We start from the raw sequence: 17,819 nt of genomic DNA, 5'->3' as shown, positions 1-17,819 counted from the left end.
TATGATTTGAAGAACTTCATATTTATTATATCATTCATACACCAACATATTTGTCACACATATATTCAGAGTAGTTGTTTTTGTTTAAACTTTAAAAAACTGATGATTCTGCCAGTGTTGTCAACAAACAGAAAAATCTATTACATGTATCCACAAAGTAGTCCCTCCTGTTTTTTCAAATCTTTTAATTTTTGAAGTATTTTTAGAAATGTTTGGACACAGAAAACATTCCTTTGTTTTACTTTGATGTGGCTTTTCATGCTCTTTATGGAGTGGAGATCACACTTTTTGAAGTCCAACACAAAAACCGGTGCCTATAAATGAGCGTATGGAGGTTACAACTGCCTTTCCAGAGTTCAAGACAAAAAATATTGCATCTTTTATGCCACATTTTCTACAGTCACTCCATACAAAATGTTGGCTCTGTCTCAAGACAAATCTGAAGATATCTATTTACAACCCATCAAGTGAAACTCACAAGATCTTTCATCCTGTATAAGCCATTCCAGGACATTACCCTACAGGCTTCCAGAGGGTTCTTGTGACGAACATCGACAACAAAACAAAATTTCCTGTTTTTCAGTGGTGTTACCTACATGCCACACTCCAAGAGGAATACTGATACACATTCATAAGCAAAATGACAAAACCATTTGATAAAAATCTATTTATTTCTAGTAAGCAGTAGTTCTTTTCACAAGTCGTCCCGTACACCGAATCCAGGCCCTGTGGGTGGGTCAATGAGACTAGTTAGACCGCCCTCTGGTTCTGATGCAAACCTTGCATTCCTGTAAGAAATAAGCATGGATGAAAAAGGGATTATCTTATTATCTGGTTACAAACCCTTCTGACCTCATGAGAGTTGGTTTATAATAAAGTAAAAGCATCTCTCAGGGATCACTCTCAGGGATCACTCTCAAAGACAAAACCTTAAATTACTGATGATCTGTATCGGAGCAACTGACTGATCACCCCGGTACAGTGCGTCCCAGAAAAAAACGAAACCCCAAATTATTGATGTTTTATCATAAATTATTCACAATCATAATTAATAAATGACGCATATTTGTGAGGCTTAGTTCCTCCAATTAAATTTCAATCTTACCCCCCCCCCCCCCCCCCCACACCTTCTGCCAACTTCCCTACCCCATCTCTTCCGAATAACTAATTTCCACTGTATATCTAAATAATTCTTGTTTTCATTGTAGATGCACAATTCAGACTTGTTTCCATGTAATGTTTGAATGGTATTTGTCCAAAAGGTATTTTTCCCATGTAGGCTGTAGTCCAGGGATGGTTATCCATTGAGTATCCTTACTTACTACTCTCTACTATAACATGTCCCTCCAACTTTAATGATTTTTGTTTTTTGTTTAATTTAATTTAGTTTAGTTTAGTACAAGTACAATGTATTTTAATTAAGCCTTACTATTTTGTTATATCATTACTTATTATATTATCATTATTTATATATTGGACTCCATGGAAGAACAGAGCCATTACCGGTATGATAATGGACTATCCAACCGTTTTATCATTCTATTATTGTTATATAGTCTTTGATTTTGTCATGTTGTGTTTAAAAGTATTTAAAATGTGCCAACTCCACATGACTCACGTGCTCATGGCGAGGGGAAAGTGAGAACAGAGCCCAGTCTTACAAAGAGTTACGATTGATCCAAATCAATCGCAAGTCCTCCAATCAATCGCAAGTTTGCAGTCTCCTATCTCTTATGTACATAGTTGCGATTGATATCAACTCTTTGTAAGACGGGGCCCAGATCACTACACTCGTCCTGATCACGCTTACCTTGGTCCAGGCTTGGGAGTCCTGCCGGCCTTCAGGTCATCGATGATCTCCTCCATGTCCTTGACCGCCAGGTCTTCATAGTAGTTGTCGTTGATCTGCACCATGGGTGCGTTCACACAAGCTCCTAGGCATTCCACCTCAGCCAGTGTGAACATGTTGTCCTTGGTTGTCTCTCCAACTTTGATGCCTATGAAGAAAAGATGAAATATTACCTCACGGTACCTATTGACTTTTACTAAACAATCACAGACACTCATGTGGTTCTGTTGTATGGAAAGTCCTCTCACAATGAGGTAATGATCTTTCAAAGGCCGTCTGTACTAGTTTGGCTAGGAGGGAATAAACCACCCAGGAAGGTCACTGACAGGTGGCTATCTCATCAACTCAGCTCTCAATTAACATAAGAAAAAGAGGATCATGGGGGACCAATGGCATTGTTTTCTATTTAGAGGGAGCAAGTAGCTACAAGTAGTACAGTGGGCCTTTAAAAAGGAAACAAAACTTGCAGCTAGCAAACATGAGCTTCAAACTAAATATTGAATGCTTACTTTCTTTAACTACCCATTGATAAATTCACATGGCATCTAACCACTTCATTACAAGTAAACACTATGACATTTTGTTTTGTTTACAATAAAACCTGCTGGGACTTATATGTTTAAAAGTAAAGAAAGTCAAAGGAAGTTACAATCTAGATCATCAGTTTTAATATTTGCCTCACCAGATAAAAACAAAGTTCACATGGTAGGAAATAAACTAGATGGAATTTTGACTGCGCGCAGTCTAAAATGATGCCTCCGCCATAGAGCAATTTAAACAAGTTTGGAGTTTAAATCTCCAGTGGTTCTTGAGATATCATGATAACAATCTCAATGTATGGAATTTCATAAGTTGACCTCTGTGACCCTTGACCTTTGACCTACGTGCTCCAAAATCTAATCAGATTGTCTTCCTATGGTGATACACACTATCATTAAGTTTGAAGTTTAAATCTCCAGTGGTTCTTGAGATATTATATGGTGATACATACTATCATTAAGTTTGAAGTGAAAATTCTCCAGTGGTTCTTGAGATATCGCGATAACGATCTCAATGTATGGAATTTCATAAGTTGACCTCTGTGACCCTTGACCTTTGACCTACGTGCTCCAAAATCTAATCAGATTGTCTTCCTATGGTGATACACACTATCATTAAGTTTGAAGTTTAAATCTCCAGTGGTTCTTGAGATATTATGATAACAATCTCAATGTATGGAATTTCATAAGTTGACCTCTGTGACCCTTGACCTTTGACCTACGTGCTCCAAAATCTAATCAGATCGTCTTCCTATGGTGATACATACTATCCTTAAGTTTGAAGTTTTTACATCTCCAGTGGTTCTTGAGATATCATGATAACAATCTCAATGTATGGAATTTCATAAGTTGACCTCTATGACCCTTGACCTTTGACCTACGTGCTCCAAAATGTAATCAGATTGTTTTCCTATAGTGATACACACTATCACTAAGTTTGAAGTTTAAATCTCCAGTGGTTCTTGAGATATCATGATAACAATCTCAATGTATGGAATTTCATAAGTTGACCTCTGTGACCCTTGACCTTTGACATACGTGCTCCAAAATCTAATCAGGTCGTCTTCCTATGGTGATACATACTATCCTTAAGTTTGAAGTTTAAATCTCAAATGGTTCTTGAGATATCGCGCTAACAAACTCAATACAAGGAATTTCATAAGTTGACCTCTGTGACCTGTGACCTTTGACCTACGTACTCCAAAATCTAATCAGATCATCTTCCTATGGTGATAAATACTATTCCCGAGTCTTAAGTTTAAATCTTAAATGGTTCTTGAGATATTGTGATAACGGTCAAACGGGACGGACGTACGGACGTACGGACGGACAACCCGAAAACATGATGCCTCCGGCACCACCTTCGGTGGCGGAGGCATAAAAATATAGATGCATTCTTTTTTAAACAAACGGTTTTAAGTGTATGATATGCTCCTGGGGTAATTTCTTCATGGTAATTTCAAATTATATTCATACCGGTAATTCCTAAATTTAACCCTGGTCCAAATACTTTACCTAACCCTAATTTTAACCTATGAGACAATTGCAACCCTAAACCTATACTTTTGATGAAATAAAGTCTGCAAAAATTGTCACTGGATCTATTGTTTGAACACTCGAACAAACAAATCTGCTGGTAACTGCTCACTGATATGTAGCTGTACATTTGCTCTACCCACCTAATTTCCTTGTGAGGACTTCAAGAATAGAGTCTGAATCTCTCAGCATACATGGTGTTGTTGTGCAGATTTGAATGTGGTATTTGCCCACTGGATTCCTGGAGAAAAGAAGAAAAAAAATCATAGTTCATTGATTCAAGTTAATACAATGCAGTATCAAACTGCTTAATCAATCTTTCTGTTGATCAGTTATTAATGTCTGATCACCTAACAATGTTTCACATTTCTATCAGCATTTGAAATAAGAACATAAATAATGCGGATGTCTGACCACAAAAAAGAAGTGTGATGATTGATCTCTTTTTCGATTTCCAGAATTAAAACTAAGAATTAAAAACTAAGGCTCTCAAAACTCTCCAATTCATTGATTACCGTTAACTTTCTTGTATGTTATTTTGTTTGAACTCTGAAGCGCTGTGCAACCGTTTTAAATGTGTAAGTGCACTATATCTTAGTATCAAAATTACATGATTTTGTTAGTAGACCTTTTCAATTACCTGTTAAACATGGTGTAGAAGGTGGCGACCTCGTAGACTCTCATCTTGGGCATCTTGAGGATATCTGCTACCTTGTTCATGGCTGAGATGGGTGTCCATCCATGCTGCCTCTGGGCGAGGTCAAGGATTGGCAGGCATGCTGCTGCTTGGTGACCCTCAGGGTAGTTGGCTATGATGTCATTTACTCTCTGGGAAGATCAAGATGAGTTCATGTAAAACCAAAGATAAAAGCTAGTATTATTAAAGTGTATCGGTGTACTGATTAACAAAAAATATCTTATTCTGTAATCTGTATACAGTGTATTACTGTAAAAATAGAAATATTTGCGGTACATTAATGTTTGCGGATTTCGCGCTTAGATCAGCAGGCCGCGAATTTAAGAACCAGCAAATATGTTTTGGGGTCGCTCAGCACAAAAAATAAATCACGCAAAAATAACAGCATTCACAGTACTAGAGTGGAGTTCCAAGCCATCATACTACAGTTGAATTTGCTTTGGTGACCACCTGTCTACAAAGACCAAATTTTTTGTTTCCCTTGAAAATGGTTTCTCATTGAAACATGTACTAAAGGAACCTATCTGCAAAGACCACTTTTTTTTTGTTCCCCTTGGATGGTCGCTGTAGACAGGTTTGACTGTATATTAAAAATATGAAATTCAAACATTACTTCTATAACAAGATTTTAAAAATAGTTTATATACACTCAAAATCAACATACAAGTGACTCTAAAGTTGACTACTTGATGCACCTGTTTCGTTCCCTGTGCTCTACTTCATGTCATTATTGCCTTTCTTCATACTCCTTGATTCAATCTAATCTTGATTTGTCAGAGCATCTAACTGCCCAAAGTATCATCCACTTGGCACATTCATGAAAGTTTCTAGTTTTACAGGCAGCAAGTATGTCTACAGTAAAGTGAATTTTCCTCTGTGTCACCGACATCAGTGACTTACCTTCATATTCTCTTCTGTGAATTCAAACGGAGTATTTGGGTTGTTAGCATCCGAATCTCTGTGCTGTAAGAAAAAGAGGAAAATAACAGCAGTTCAGTAACAAAGGACCAAACATAAAGAGCAATGTGAAATCTTTGAAAATTAAAGAAAGAGGGTCACTGAAAATCACAATACTCCCTTGGTTACCAAATATTTGGGGAAAGCTATTTCTTATCATACAATCCAAGATATCTAAAATGAGAGTTCACTGGTTTTAATAGTAAAGACTCATCATGTACCGGTAATAATTCATTGGTTTTACATCTTCATTTAGCCCTACTAACTTATTTGAAGTTAGCTACAGTTAACAACTAAGTTATTCATACCCTAAACAAGTTTTGAAATTTTTTAAGAATGTGAAAAGCTTTTTTTTTTTTTTTTCAATTCATTTTTCTTGAAAATATGACATATCAAAGCTAATATCTAAAAGTTTCCAACAAAGGCCCTAATTCAACTGGTCCATCTTTCATTCTTGAGTTATGAAAAACACAAAGCACATTAAATTTAAAGGGGGTATGTATAATTTAGTTGTTAAATGTATTGTAACATACCACAAATAGTTGTCCTGATGCAGCAGCTCTACTGGTGTGTAAGGTCCTCAGCTGCTGGGCCTAAAGTGATAAGAGAGAGCATAATCATCATAGTACCATTTATTCTGGTAAAAGATTTGCATGTACAGCATGCAAGTAAATGAGATCAAGTTCACTATATTCAGCAAACCCTGTTCGTTTGCCTTCGTATACTAAACTAATCACTTTTATCAAAATTGCCAATGTAAGTTGGCAGTGCAAATTTTTTATTTTTTTGTACGCTGCGCGTCTTTGCATTTCAGCCGGAACCAACATCGCAAACTGTTGAAAATTTTGTAAGAGGTCAGCATTTATGTAATTTAAAGCGCACCTTAACTTCTTACTATCAGGAACATGTGAAAGATGAGCAGCTTGCCTTCACTTCGGTATGACCTTTTTTTTTTTTTTTTAAACTGCTTGACCGACGTCAAAGTCCTATTTATGAGAAGAAAGAAGAGTCCACTAGCCAAGTAGCCAGTGTGCAAAAGTTTTTCAGGTGATGGAACTTCCAGGAACGGGTGATTACGAACACATTAGGGGCGCTGGTCAGAGAATGAGGAATCGTCCGCATAAACCTGGAGGCAGGAATTCCTCGTAAGAGCGGACAAATCGCGTCCTAAAAAATAGGGTGCCCAATCCGTGTGCTGGCAATGCAAAAAATGGATACCGCATGATAAAATACGCCCCATTCACCGTCTACTTTCATGGGTTGTTCATCTTCCCAAGCATTTATCGTTCGCAGAATCTGTTTTTTGCATCGCCAATGGCGGATCGGAAATAAGGATTTTCCCGAAAATGCGGAAGATCCCTATTTTTCAGGACGCGTCTGTCCGTGTTTTATGCAGACGATCCTTATTTCGGACCGTTTACCTACCTCTTCACACAGGGATATAGGTGACAATGAAGGCCTAGCCCTTAAGGTTACTTTATGCCGCATTTCACTTACAAGTAATAGATCTAAATCACAATCATTCACGAGCATTGATCTGATGATGCCAATCGCAATTCACACATCTCACTTTCTTTTAGGCACTGAAACTTTCAGATTTAACATTAAAATTCAACTCATGCAAGATTCTACACTAAAAAAATAAAGTGGATTCTGTTGTGTTTGCACAGTGTATAGGTGTATCAAATAATTTGGTAGATAAGGCAGTAAAAGGTCGCTGTCACTCACATTCCACAGTCAAACTCAGACCCTGAAATATAAACAATTCACAAATTCGAACATGTGGGACTGTTGTAATAAATTATATAATTGCACACATTTCCTTAAAAATCACAGGTATTGTATGAACTTATACTAACCGTTGACCGAACCAACATTTGAAAGGGTAATCTCATCATCTTGAGAGATGGTTACTTGATTGCAGAGAGTGACAAATAGCTCAAAAGAAGGATTTTAAACTAAATACGGCGTTAGTCACTGCTAGCGGCCGAATATTCACATGTCCTCGTTCTCACTTTACTTTTAGTCACATTTCTTATAATTTGTTCTTAAAAATAAAATTTTGATTGAATTTATTAAAAAAATTATATTAAGTTGTTTTAATCAAAACGTTTTTTTAATTGCAATTTTTCATAAAAATGGATAAAAAAAGGTCAATTAATCATAATATTTTTAAGACGGCAATGCAGTGCAGGATGATAACTACGCATGCGTAAATTAATTATATAATGGAGTTGTTGTGTTGCCAGAGACGCTCTCTCTCGTACCGTACATAAGTCGAGCTCCTGCTGCTGTAAAATGTGTACCTGCCGAACCAAACCCCTAGGCCTTAACTGATAAAGCATTCACCAGTGTTTGGTTACTCAGCATGTTCCTTGTTAGAGAAGAAAGGCGAGTCGAGTCTGATTACCATTCTAACTAAGACCTAAGTCTTAAGATCTAGGAAAATTGATCAATTGTCTGATCACAAATTCACACGGCCCACGGCATCGGGAGTAGTCGGGCGCGGGCGTCAGGGAGTGATTGGTAATTCAATTGGTAGTTGGTCACTGTTGGTAGGTAGATCTAAGTACGTAGATGGCTTTTAAAACTTAAAAGTTAAGTGTCTGCCAGTGTGAGTGTCATCAAATACCAAGAATTTGTCTTTGAATAAAGAATTATGAGAGGAAATTTTTATGAGCATTTTCCTGAGAAAAAAAAGAGACACAAACATTCTAAAAGAAATTAGATGTTGTTGCTGTTGTTTTGCATGTATCATCATTCATTTGGTGTATTCATCCTAGGTCTACTTCTAGTTGAGCTGAGTGTCTTGGAAATAAAGTCCAAGTATTAAAGGGCCTTGGTATCATTGTTCAGATAAAAGAAAAAAGTGTTAAGGTAGCGACTTCAATGCTAGATCTACAATTAAAGATAATCTGAAAGTTTGAGTGAAAAAGACCATCATTGATGATAAAAATTGGGAAAAATTAACTGATCGAGTCCTTAATTCTCCCAACTATATTATTACAATTTAATTACATTTTTGGTGAAAGCAATGAATTGGCTCTAGTCTATATACCATTCCAAACATTTAAGTGTTAACAAATTTAAAAGTCTGTCTTAGACTAGACCGAAAGCTTCAGTCTCTATACCGTCGGTTGTTCCACTGAGACTACGTCTGGCTCCACTAGACCTCCGGTTATAGAGACTGAACGATCGCCTATGCCAGCCTATGTTGAAGATATCACGGCTAGATTTTAGCCGTTAGGCCCCTCCCACAAACATGAACAAACTTGCCACGGCCATATTGTTATGCCCCCAAAATCCCCCAAAATGTCATTTTACCTCGTGCATATCCAATTTTACATTAGGCCTAGGCTATAATACATCGGTTCCACTTACTAACTTGATTGAAATAATCCGTTTAATGGTCCCTTTTAAGGAAATTATGGGTCAAAATCGACATCCATGTTGAAAATCTTGCAAGCCGTGTTAAACTCTCGCTGCCGTCAATCTCATCCCTTCTAGTCTACGCCGAAGGCAAAAATGATTATGAAGGAAAAACTGTGATAACGCCATTACGAACGTGTAGATGGCGCACAGTTTTTCCTTCATAATCATTTTGCCTTCGGCGTAGACTAGAAGGGATGAGATTGACGGCAGCGAGAGTTTAACACGGCTTGCAAGATTTTCAACATGGATGTCGATTTTGACCCATAATTTCCTTAAAAGGGACCATTAAACGGATTATTTCAATCAAGTTAGTAAGTGGAACCGATGTATTATAGCCTAGGCCTAATGTAAAATTGTATATGCACGAGGTAAAATGACATTTTGGGGGATTTTGGGGGCATAACAATACGGCCGTGGCAAGTTTGTTCATGTTTGTGGGAGGGGCCTAACGGCTAAAATCTAGCCGTGATATCTTCAACATAGGCTGGCATAGGCGATCATTCTGTCTCTATAACCGTAGGTCTAGTGGAGCCAGACGTAGTCTCAGTGGAACAACCGACGGTATAGAGACTGAAGCTTTCGGTCTAGTCTTAGACTAGACCTATGTCTTATTTTCATGGAAAAAACGTTTGGAAAAATTCAAAAATGGATGGAAGAATTTACAGTTAGAGGGTGTTGCACAGTGATGCCTTCAAAGAAAACCATAAAAATCTTTCATAATCTTTGTGGTTTGAGAATTTGTTCAGGATTTTTTGCATGTTAGAGGGTTAGTACAGTAGAAGGAATATAATAAGTAACATTTCATTCAAAAATTACGCAGTTTTTCATTAACCTTCAACAATGTTTCTGAGTTCACTTTCAACTCTTATTTATACATATGATTTTTTTTTTCTCCACGTTTTTAGACCTATCACCTCAATGCCAAAGATGTTACAAATGCAGCTTGATATATAGAAGTGACTGACTTACAAGTACTATCAATAGGTACACAGCAGACCTGCCTACAAATCTGGAAGACGTTGGAGTTTAGCAGAGTGCAACCGATTACTGGAACATTGCGGGAACATTGCAAAGAGAGTAGAGGCAAGCCCCGATCATGGGGGACAAACCTGGGAGTGCCAAGGCCAAGGGCCGGTTCTTTGAGCTACGGGTGAAGCTCTTCACTGATGAAATCTTTGTCATGAAGGAGGTGTACCAGGAGATGAAGATAAGAGCTTTGAAATCCAGGATGGAGTTTGTTACCGGGATACCCAGCCATCTGCAAAGATTAACTTACCTTGATGAAGGTGAGGTTTTGATCCGATTGTTTCAGTTTTACTGGAAACTAATGGCATCCATTGACCCCCCCCCCCCCTCCCCCTGTATTAACATTCTGTGTACATTAACGTCGCTTCAACCTATAAATGTTTATTTATTTCACCTTGTTAGAGTCCCACTGTCCTACTTGTAGCTACTTGCTCCCTCTATATAGACAAACTTCCCCAATCGGTGCCTGTTGGTCCCCCATGATCCTCTTTTTCTTATGTTAGTTGAGAGCTGACCTCACTGTGTGGTCTAATCCCTTCTGGCCCAGTAGTATTGACGGTCTTTAAAACAAGTATTCAATAGAACAAAACATATAATAGCTCATTAACTACTAAGAAGTTATTATCATTAAGGGCTTTGCAAATGGTAATCAGCATGATCACTTTGCAACCTCCCCTATTCCCCCCCCCCCCTCCTTAAGTAATATCTAAATTTGACATCCATGTATAGGATAATTCATTTGTGAGAAAATCAATTCATCCCTTTTTATGTATAAAAGATATTGAAAATATACATGTAGCTGCCATCAGTCAAAATTTGGTAAATTAAAAATTATGAACCATATGAATTAAAACTCTTGTCTTGTGTTCCATTCTTCAGCCGACATGATGGATGATAGTGATGTCAAACACCATGATATAGTACCAGGTGCAATCATTAATCTAGATGTCTGGAATACATGGAAAACTCTCATCTCAGCAGCAGCAAAAGGAGACGTGAATCAGGTATAATTTATTTCTTTATTTTTTTCTTTATTTATTTCTAATCTTTTGTCAGGGTAGCCTATTCACAATAAGTAGTGGTCTTCCATGGGGCCCTATACATGAACAAAGTTACATCAAAAAGCATAACATTTATACAGAACTGTTAAAATAAGATTCCATAGTACATTTAGAAAGATATAACACAGCAATAATAGACGTGGCACAAACGAATACTCGCTTGCAAAATAATCACATATCAAATTTTGAACAAGTAGATCGAGACATAGGTTATGAAAAAAAACAATCTGATTTCAATAACGCTAATGTTTCCAGCACTCTTTATATCTTGTATGTAAGGAAGTTAAATTGTTTCACTTACTCTAGCTCTTTTATGCAGTAACATCTTCACATCGCTGTAGCATATTGATCACAAACGCATGGCTTTTAAATACTCTGAATTAAGGCTGCGACGGGTAGTCGAATGCTCGAGTACCCGCACGGTTGACAACTACTCGGGTACGATTTCTCGTACCCGAATATTCGGCCGCAAAAAAAAAATATCCAGGCCCACGCTTACCCGTGCCAGGGAGAGCGGCGTCCGCTGGCATGGTACCGTCGGTAAAAATGTTTCCGAACTCAAGCACTGTCAAACTCACCTTTCAGAAACTGGGACCAAATGTCCAGATTTCTGTTTGGACTTGGAGGAAAATGGATTATTCTGCCATCTTTGGTTTTTAAAACAGCATTGTTTACTGTTATTATTCTTATTAAATCAGCGCCTTCAACTGCAACTCAAAGTAAAATTGCATTCGTTTTCGGCGAGGGACCTGGGAAACTGCCGAGTGGTATGATAGTGGCAAAAAAAAAAAAATAAATAAAAAAAATCAAAATTTTTTAAAAAAATCAATTTTTTTTTTTAAAAATCAAAAAAATTATGGCGTCCGAATATTTGAGTATTCGCTTGTAAGCCTGGGAGTGTACTCGGGTACCTCATTACACTGTTGTGCACAGCCTTACTCTGAATAGCTCATCAGTTTTTGTAAAGTTTAGAGTATTAGAAGATGATTTTGGGGCTGTCGTTTATGAGTCAGTAGCTGAAAATTCAGATTCTAATTTACTGATCCTGATTAAAAACAACACCGAAACATATCACCATTGGTGTTTGTAAGAATTCAAATAAACCATGCCTTGTTGACTCATTGTCTACTGGGACCAGGGGGGGGGGGGGGGGGTGTTTCACAATTAAGACTAAGATCAACTTTAAGTTTAACTTAAGTATGGCAGGCCATTCATGCCACTGTTTGCTATCACCATTTACTGGCAGTGGTCTCTCAAAGGACGTACAAATCATGGTCACTAATCTACAGAATTTACATTTTTTGATAGTTCAAAATTGCAGGAAAAAATATTATCTAAAGATTATAATTGAGAGACAAATGGTGAGAGCAACCAGTGGCATGAATGGCCTGCTATAGTTAAGTCCAACTTAAAGTCGATCTTAGTCTTTGTGAAACACTCCCCAGATGACCCTTTTATTAATCCTAGATGGTAATGAGAGAATTCAGTAATCAGCTGTTTAATGAGAACACTTTCTCTTATCTATCTGACGATCAGGTGATGAAGCTGGGAGTTACGAAGGACACAACATACGAGACTCCATCTTCGAAGACAATGAGAGAGAAGTCGAGGCAGGCATGGATAGCAGACAGAGCTTTTGTTGCTCTCTGTATAGCTGCTCACAGAGGTCATGTCAACATGGTACAGAAACTCATCGAGGGAGGTAGGTTTATCCAGGACGCATTTATATAATTTTCCCAGAGATGTTGGAATTTTGTACCAGTAATGATGTGACAGGTCCAAATTCAGGAATCATATGTAGATGTATGTAATAATGTGGCCCTTCGGTACATAAATCTGTGGATGCCCCCATTCCATTTATCTGCTGTGCAGAAAACTAATGTGTTTATCCTTGCCTTTTAATTCTTTGCAGATTATGATATAATGACCTTTTTCTAGAAGTGTCTTGAAAAACCAAAGTGTAATAATTGTATTACATGTACCGGTAGGTGTCAGACAACTATATGTGAACTTTTCAATGTGCCAATTCACTATTACAATCAAAGAATTGCTTGATTTACCAAGCATAGTGTGGTCTGTTAGCTGTCTATAGTAAAATAAAATTGGACTATAGTAAAATAAAATTAGTTTTGGTAGATTTATACAGGGTAGGAATGCACTGGAAGCATATACATGTACTTCATTTTGTTGATCTATTTTTAAAGACCGTCACCACTACTGGGCAAGAAGGGATTAGACCACACAGCGAGCCATCGAGGTCACTGTGACAGGTGGCTATGTCATTAACTCAGCTCTCATTTAACATAGGAAAAAGAGGATCATGGGGGACCAACAGGCACCGATTGGGGAAGTTTTCTATATAGAGGGAGCAGGTAGCTACAAGTATGGCAGTGTGCCTTTAAGTGAACTACATTGTAGAAGCATATCAGTTTTGTGCAAGTTTTTGAAACTTGATGTATGTGAAAAATAGAAATGTATAATTGGCCATTAAGTAAAATGTTCCTTCAAAATGTCAATGTCCCATATAGGTGCTGATGTACATGCAAAGACTGCCAATGGCCGCACTGCTTTGCACATAGCAGCAGCCCAAGGTATGAACAGTGCTGTTGAGGTCCTGCTGCACAACGGTGCCACAATTGATGATCCAGACACAGAGAACAAGTCGCCATTGGTCCTTGCTGGATTGTGGGGCCACAAATCCTGCGAGAGGCAGATCTTCCTCTTCCAATGGCAACAGAGGGCAGCAAAGCAAAAGCCGATCGCGCGCTCAAGCGGACGCATGGCTCACCAGATGTACGACTCAAAGCTGAAGACGTGGTTCAACGGCGCCTACGCACAGATGTACACCACACAGATACTGCCACCTGGAGAATTCTCAGGGACGAGGCTCAGTGCACCGAGAAGGAAGCATCGACCAGAGTCTGCTTCGAGTGGGTGGTCGAGCGACGGGGAGGTCGATGATGATTGGCTGGTTGATCAGGAGGAGGTAGGGACTCAGGTGCGACTTGGGATGGAAACGTTGAAGAATGTGCAAGAAGCAGAAGCAAGGGCAGGTGGAAAGAAGTAAGCATGCTGTCATTTCTTTCAGTGTAGTAACATGTTTGTTTGTTTGTTTGTTTGTTTGTTTTATTTCCACTTTTTCATATCAATACATGTACAAAGAAACATACAAATAAATATAATGAATAACATGTATGTTTGACAAAGTTTGTTTCTAGTTAAAATAAAAGTTTCATTTTGTTACAAAAGGAAAAAGCAGGAGACCACATGTCGTAAGCGTAAATGCTTGAACATGACCGTGGCCTCTGCCGAGTTAACACAATAAAAGAATAACCCATGCAACTGCATTGTATTCAATGTTAAATAAGATATAAGTGAAGTGATTAAAAGTGAGCATGGCTGAATTAATTTTGAGTGAAAATAACAAAACAAATCTAGTGAAATATTTTGTGTTGAGAAGTGCATTTGTGCAAGGTGCAGAAGTAGATCTTCCCAAGTTTGAGTTTGCCCTTTGATATTGAAAGATGGAATGAAAAATTCCCTTTTAGAGTAGATGAAACATATGATGCATTAATAATTAGCACCATCTTTCAAGAATAGTCTTTACATTGTCTGGGTTTACTCAGTGTTTCATTAAATCGACTTTCAATCGTGAAAGTTCTTCCACTGAGCCAGGACTCAAACTCTCAACCTTGTGACTACAAGTCAATTGAGAGTACTGCTTGTCCAGAAGTGTCCCTACTTCTTATTATAAACCAGTTGGAAAGTATTATATGCAGCAAATTATGGATATTTCTACATGATTTGTTCATAGACAATTTAACAAATGACCGATGGCAATCTTGGAATGGCGCAATCGTTAAGTAACCTAAAGAATGGTGTACTCTTCGTACCAGTGCTAACCACAGCTCTGCTTTCAATTACACTAGAACAATCAATATTTCTTCCAAAACATAAGACACTCATCTCATATATGATGGCTTTATTTCTACCTTTACAGGGGTTCAAAGGCGGATAAAGGAAAAGGTGGAGTGAAAGATCGCAACTCGACCTTCGACGATTGGTTGTCAAGGAAACAGAACAATGAACGAGATCAGACGAAGGGCAAGAAGAAAGCCGACGCCCGTTCAAAGCTGTTGCAGGAGGACAAGAAGAGAAGTAAGGCAGGGAAAGAACCGACAAAGCGAAGCTATGGCCTGAATCCTAAATCACCGGAAAGGGCGACGCCCGACGACGGCTCCTTTGATATGATGAAGCTGAGAAAGGAGATGAACATTTTCAACCCCATCGATGTCCAACACTGACCATCCTAGGAAGAAGGGAGAAAGGTTTGAAATAATGAATGGATAAGTCAAGGGGAGAGAACTGCATGAATACAAAGCATGCAATAGACCAGCTTTGGTCAAAATGACCCCCAAATATCCACAAGACTTTTGCACATGGAGACGTTCCACTTTGTGCATTTTAGAATAATTACTGCCGGAGTAATGGAAATGCTTCATGAAAACCTTTTATTTGCCCTCTTGAGAAGAATACTTTCAAATGTGTATCAGAAGTGGTCCTTGGTGAATGAATGAATAATGATTATATAACTTTCATGAGCATGACTCCAGTATGCGGCTTGACGGGTTTACAATTTACAATGACCTACAGCTACCCATGCGCAGATTGTATCTATGGCAAGTCCAAGATACTGTATCAAGCGGATAGCCCTAATTCTAGAGCTTGAAAGAAACAAAATGTTGAGTAAATTATATTTTTATAATGCAAGTAATATAAGTCAGTAATCATTGGTGACATATGGGCCATACCTTGGTCTTGCCCAAATATCTTGTGATGAATTGACCAAATTACGATGTATGGGAATGATCATTGTAATCATTTACTTGTACGTACTACATGTTCACATGTATCAATTACCAGTAATAACATATCAAATATTGTAGGAGAAATAATAGGCACTCAATGAACATAGATTTCAGGTTCCTGTCTCATGAAGTGTTGCAATTGATCCAAATCGGACACAACAGTCCTTATTCTACTGATTAAGTTAAAACAAAGGTCTAGGATCACTTTTAACAAAAGAAAAGATCTCTAACTAACTTCCTTTGTTATATCTATGCCCTGTCTTACAAAGAGTTGATAGTAATCGCAACTTATTTGCGCTTGATATCAATCGCATATGTACTGTAGATAAGAGATAGAAGATTGCAAACTTGCGATTGATTTGGATTAATCGCATCTCTTTGTAAGATGGTGCCCTGATTTGGACACTAGCTTAGTGTAAAATTTAGGATACGGGTCAATGTATTTAGGTGAATATCAATCGCAGCTTTAAAGGCAGACCCTGGGATGCCAGCATTTTACCACCTTGAGTAGTACAGTGAAACCTGTATACCGGTATATATAAAAATCTCTCTGAGGAGGGACAAGAAAAGTGGTCTTTATAGGGAAGTTATATTTATGTATATGTGATCCATGTTTCATTGAGAAACTCTTTACAAGGGAGACAAAGGATGTGGTCCTTGTAGACAAGTGGTATTTCTTTACACGAGGTCACTGTAGAAAGATTCTTTTTAAAGTTAAACCATGGTGATAGTCAAGGTTATGGACGCATTTTACAGAGATGCCAACTAGTACGGATTTCCCGTAATTTCTACGGGAAATCGGCCGATTACGGGCGGTACGATTTTCATACCATAAATTCCGGATTTTGCCAATTTTGCCGATTTTCAAAATTAGCACTTTAAGGTTTAGCACGTTTAAGGTTTAGCACGTACTTTTGACTATTGCAGCGCAGCCATCCTTGAATCCATGCATAGAAATCCCACAGGGCTTCCGATTGGACAATTTGTTATCTAGCACACCCCTTTCAGTGCATACATGTGCATACAACATGTGCTTCGCGAGCGGGGGCCGGGTGAAATACCTCTCTTGGCCGCGCCGCTACCGCCCGCCAAAGCCCAGCGCCAGGCCTCGCTACGCTAGCGCCGTGTACACTGTCGGATTTCTCACAGGCTGTCACAGCGTTCGTCGATTTTCGTCGACAATCTGAACTCATGTTGGTTGGATTTAGATATCAATCATCATGTCTTCCACAACTAAGAAGCGTGGCAAGAAGTTACAGACTTTTAAAGAAGAATACAGTAAGAAATGGAAATGCATCGTGTAACACCAACTAATGAACAGGTAGACTATGTTACTTTTATTTAACTTGTTGTGCTATCGCGCTTGCCTGCGGGAGCTGCGCTTGCCAGCGTGCAGAAAAATTTGCGTCGCGCAGAAAATTACGGATTTTGTCTCCAAATTACGGATTTTTAGCCTTATGATTACGGATTTGTGCTCTGAAAGGTTGGCATCCCTGATTTTATCCAAAACAAAGGGTCAAAATTCAAATTCCTGACCAACGCTGCAACTTTTGGTCACAATAATAGTCAAATATCAGTCATTATGATGGCAAAGACATTGAAATTTCAACACTAAATGCATGTGTTTTGCTATTTCTTTTCCGTTTTGTTCATCTTCTGGTTTATTAAAAATCAGTTATTGAAGCATTATATTTCTAGTACCAACACCTTGATTGTCAATCAATTTTACTGCAATACAATTCATGTAAATAAATGTAAATGTATGCGTATAATTATGTGAATTACATATTGAAATTGTACATTTTATTGTGATGTGTGTATTGCAAATTTATGTATATTCCACCAATTTGATTT

General features: G+C 38.1%; 2 protein-coding genes across 4 annotated transcripts; one reads left to right on the top strand and one right to left on the bottom strand.

Moving 5' to 3' along the window:
* Positions 1-2: 2 nt before the first annotated feature.
* On the bottom strand, positions 3-7,601 carry LOC577933 (NADH dehydrogenase [ubiquinone] flavoprotein 2, mitochondrial). The gene is made up of 7 exons (XM_030975801.1): positions 7,438-7,601; positions 6,112-6,171; positions 5,522-5,584; positions 4,565-4,752; positions 4,068-4,165; positions 1,811-1,997; positions 3-788 (listed from the first exon to the last, which is right to left on the bottom strand). Exons 1-7 carry the CDS (start codon positions 7,474-7,476, stop codon positions 695-697), a joined length of 729 nt encoding a protein of 242 aa, XP_030831661.1. The 5' UTR covers positions 7,477-7,601; the 3' UTR covers positions 3-694.
* Positions 7,602-7,895: 294 nt separating this feature from the next.
* LOC577858 lies at positions 7,896-16,716 on the top strand. Of its 3 annotated transcripts, none has more exons than XM_030975382.1 (6): positions 7,896-8,104; positions 9,916-10,296; positions 10,916-11,040; positions 12,634-12,799; positions 13,626-14,160; positions 15,098-16,716. In XM_030975382.1, exons 2-6 carry the CDS (start codon positions 10,107-10,109, stop codon positions 15,399-15,401), a joined length of 1,320 nt encoding a protein of 439 aa, XP_030831242.1. In that variant the 5' UTR covers positions 7,896-8,104; positions 9,916-10,106; the 3' UTR covers positions 15,402-16,716. The 3 variants fall into 3 exon arrangements, with proteins under 3 accessions (XP_030831242.1, XP_030831240.1, XP_030831239.1); XM_030975380.1 differs by having other exon boundaries at positions 7,896-8,133; XM_030975379.1 differs by having other exon boundaries at positions 7,896-8,137.
* The last annotated feature ends 1,103 nt before the right edge of the window (positions 16,717-17,819 follow it).

This window comes from Strongylocentrotus purpuratus, unplaced genomic scaffold (genome assembly GCF_000002235.5).
Source record: "Strongylocentrotus purpuratus isolate Spur 01 unplaced genomic scaffold, Spur_5.0 spur5_scaffold_8, whole genome shotgun sequence".
Taxonomy (NCBI): Eukaryota; Metazoa; Echinodermata; class Echinoidea; order Camarodonta; family Strongylocentrotidae; genus Strongylocentrotus; species Strongylocentrotus purpuratus.
Note: the sequence above shows the minus strand (reverse complement) of the source record. Positions and strands in the feature narration are given on the sequence as shown.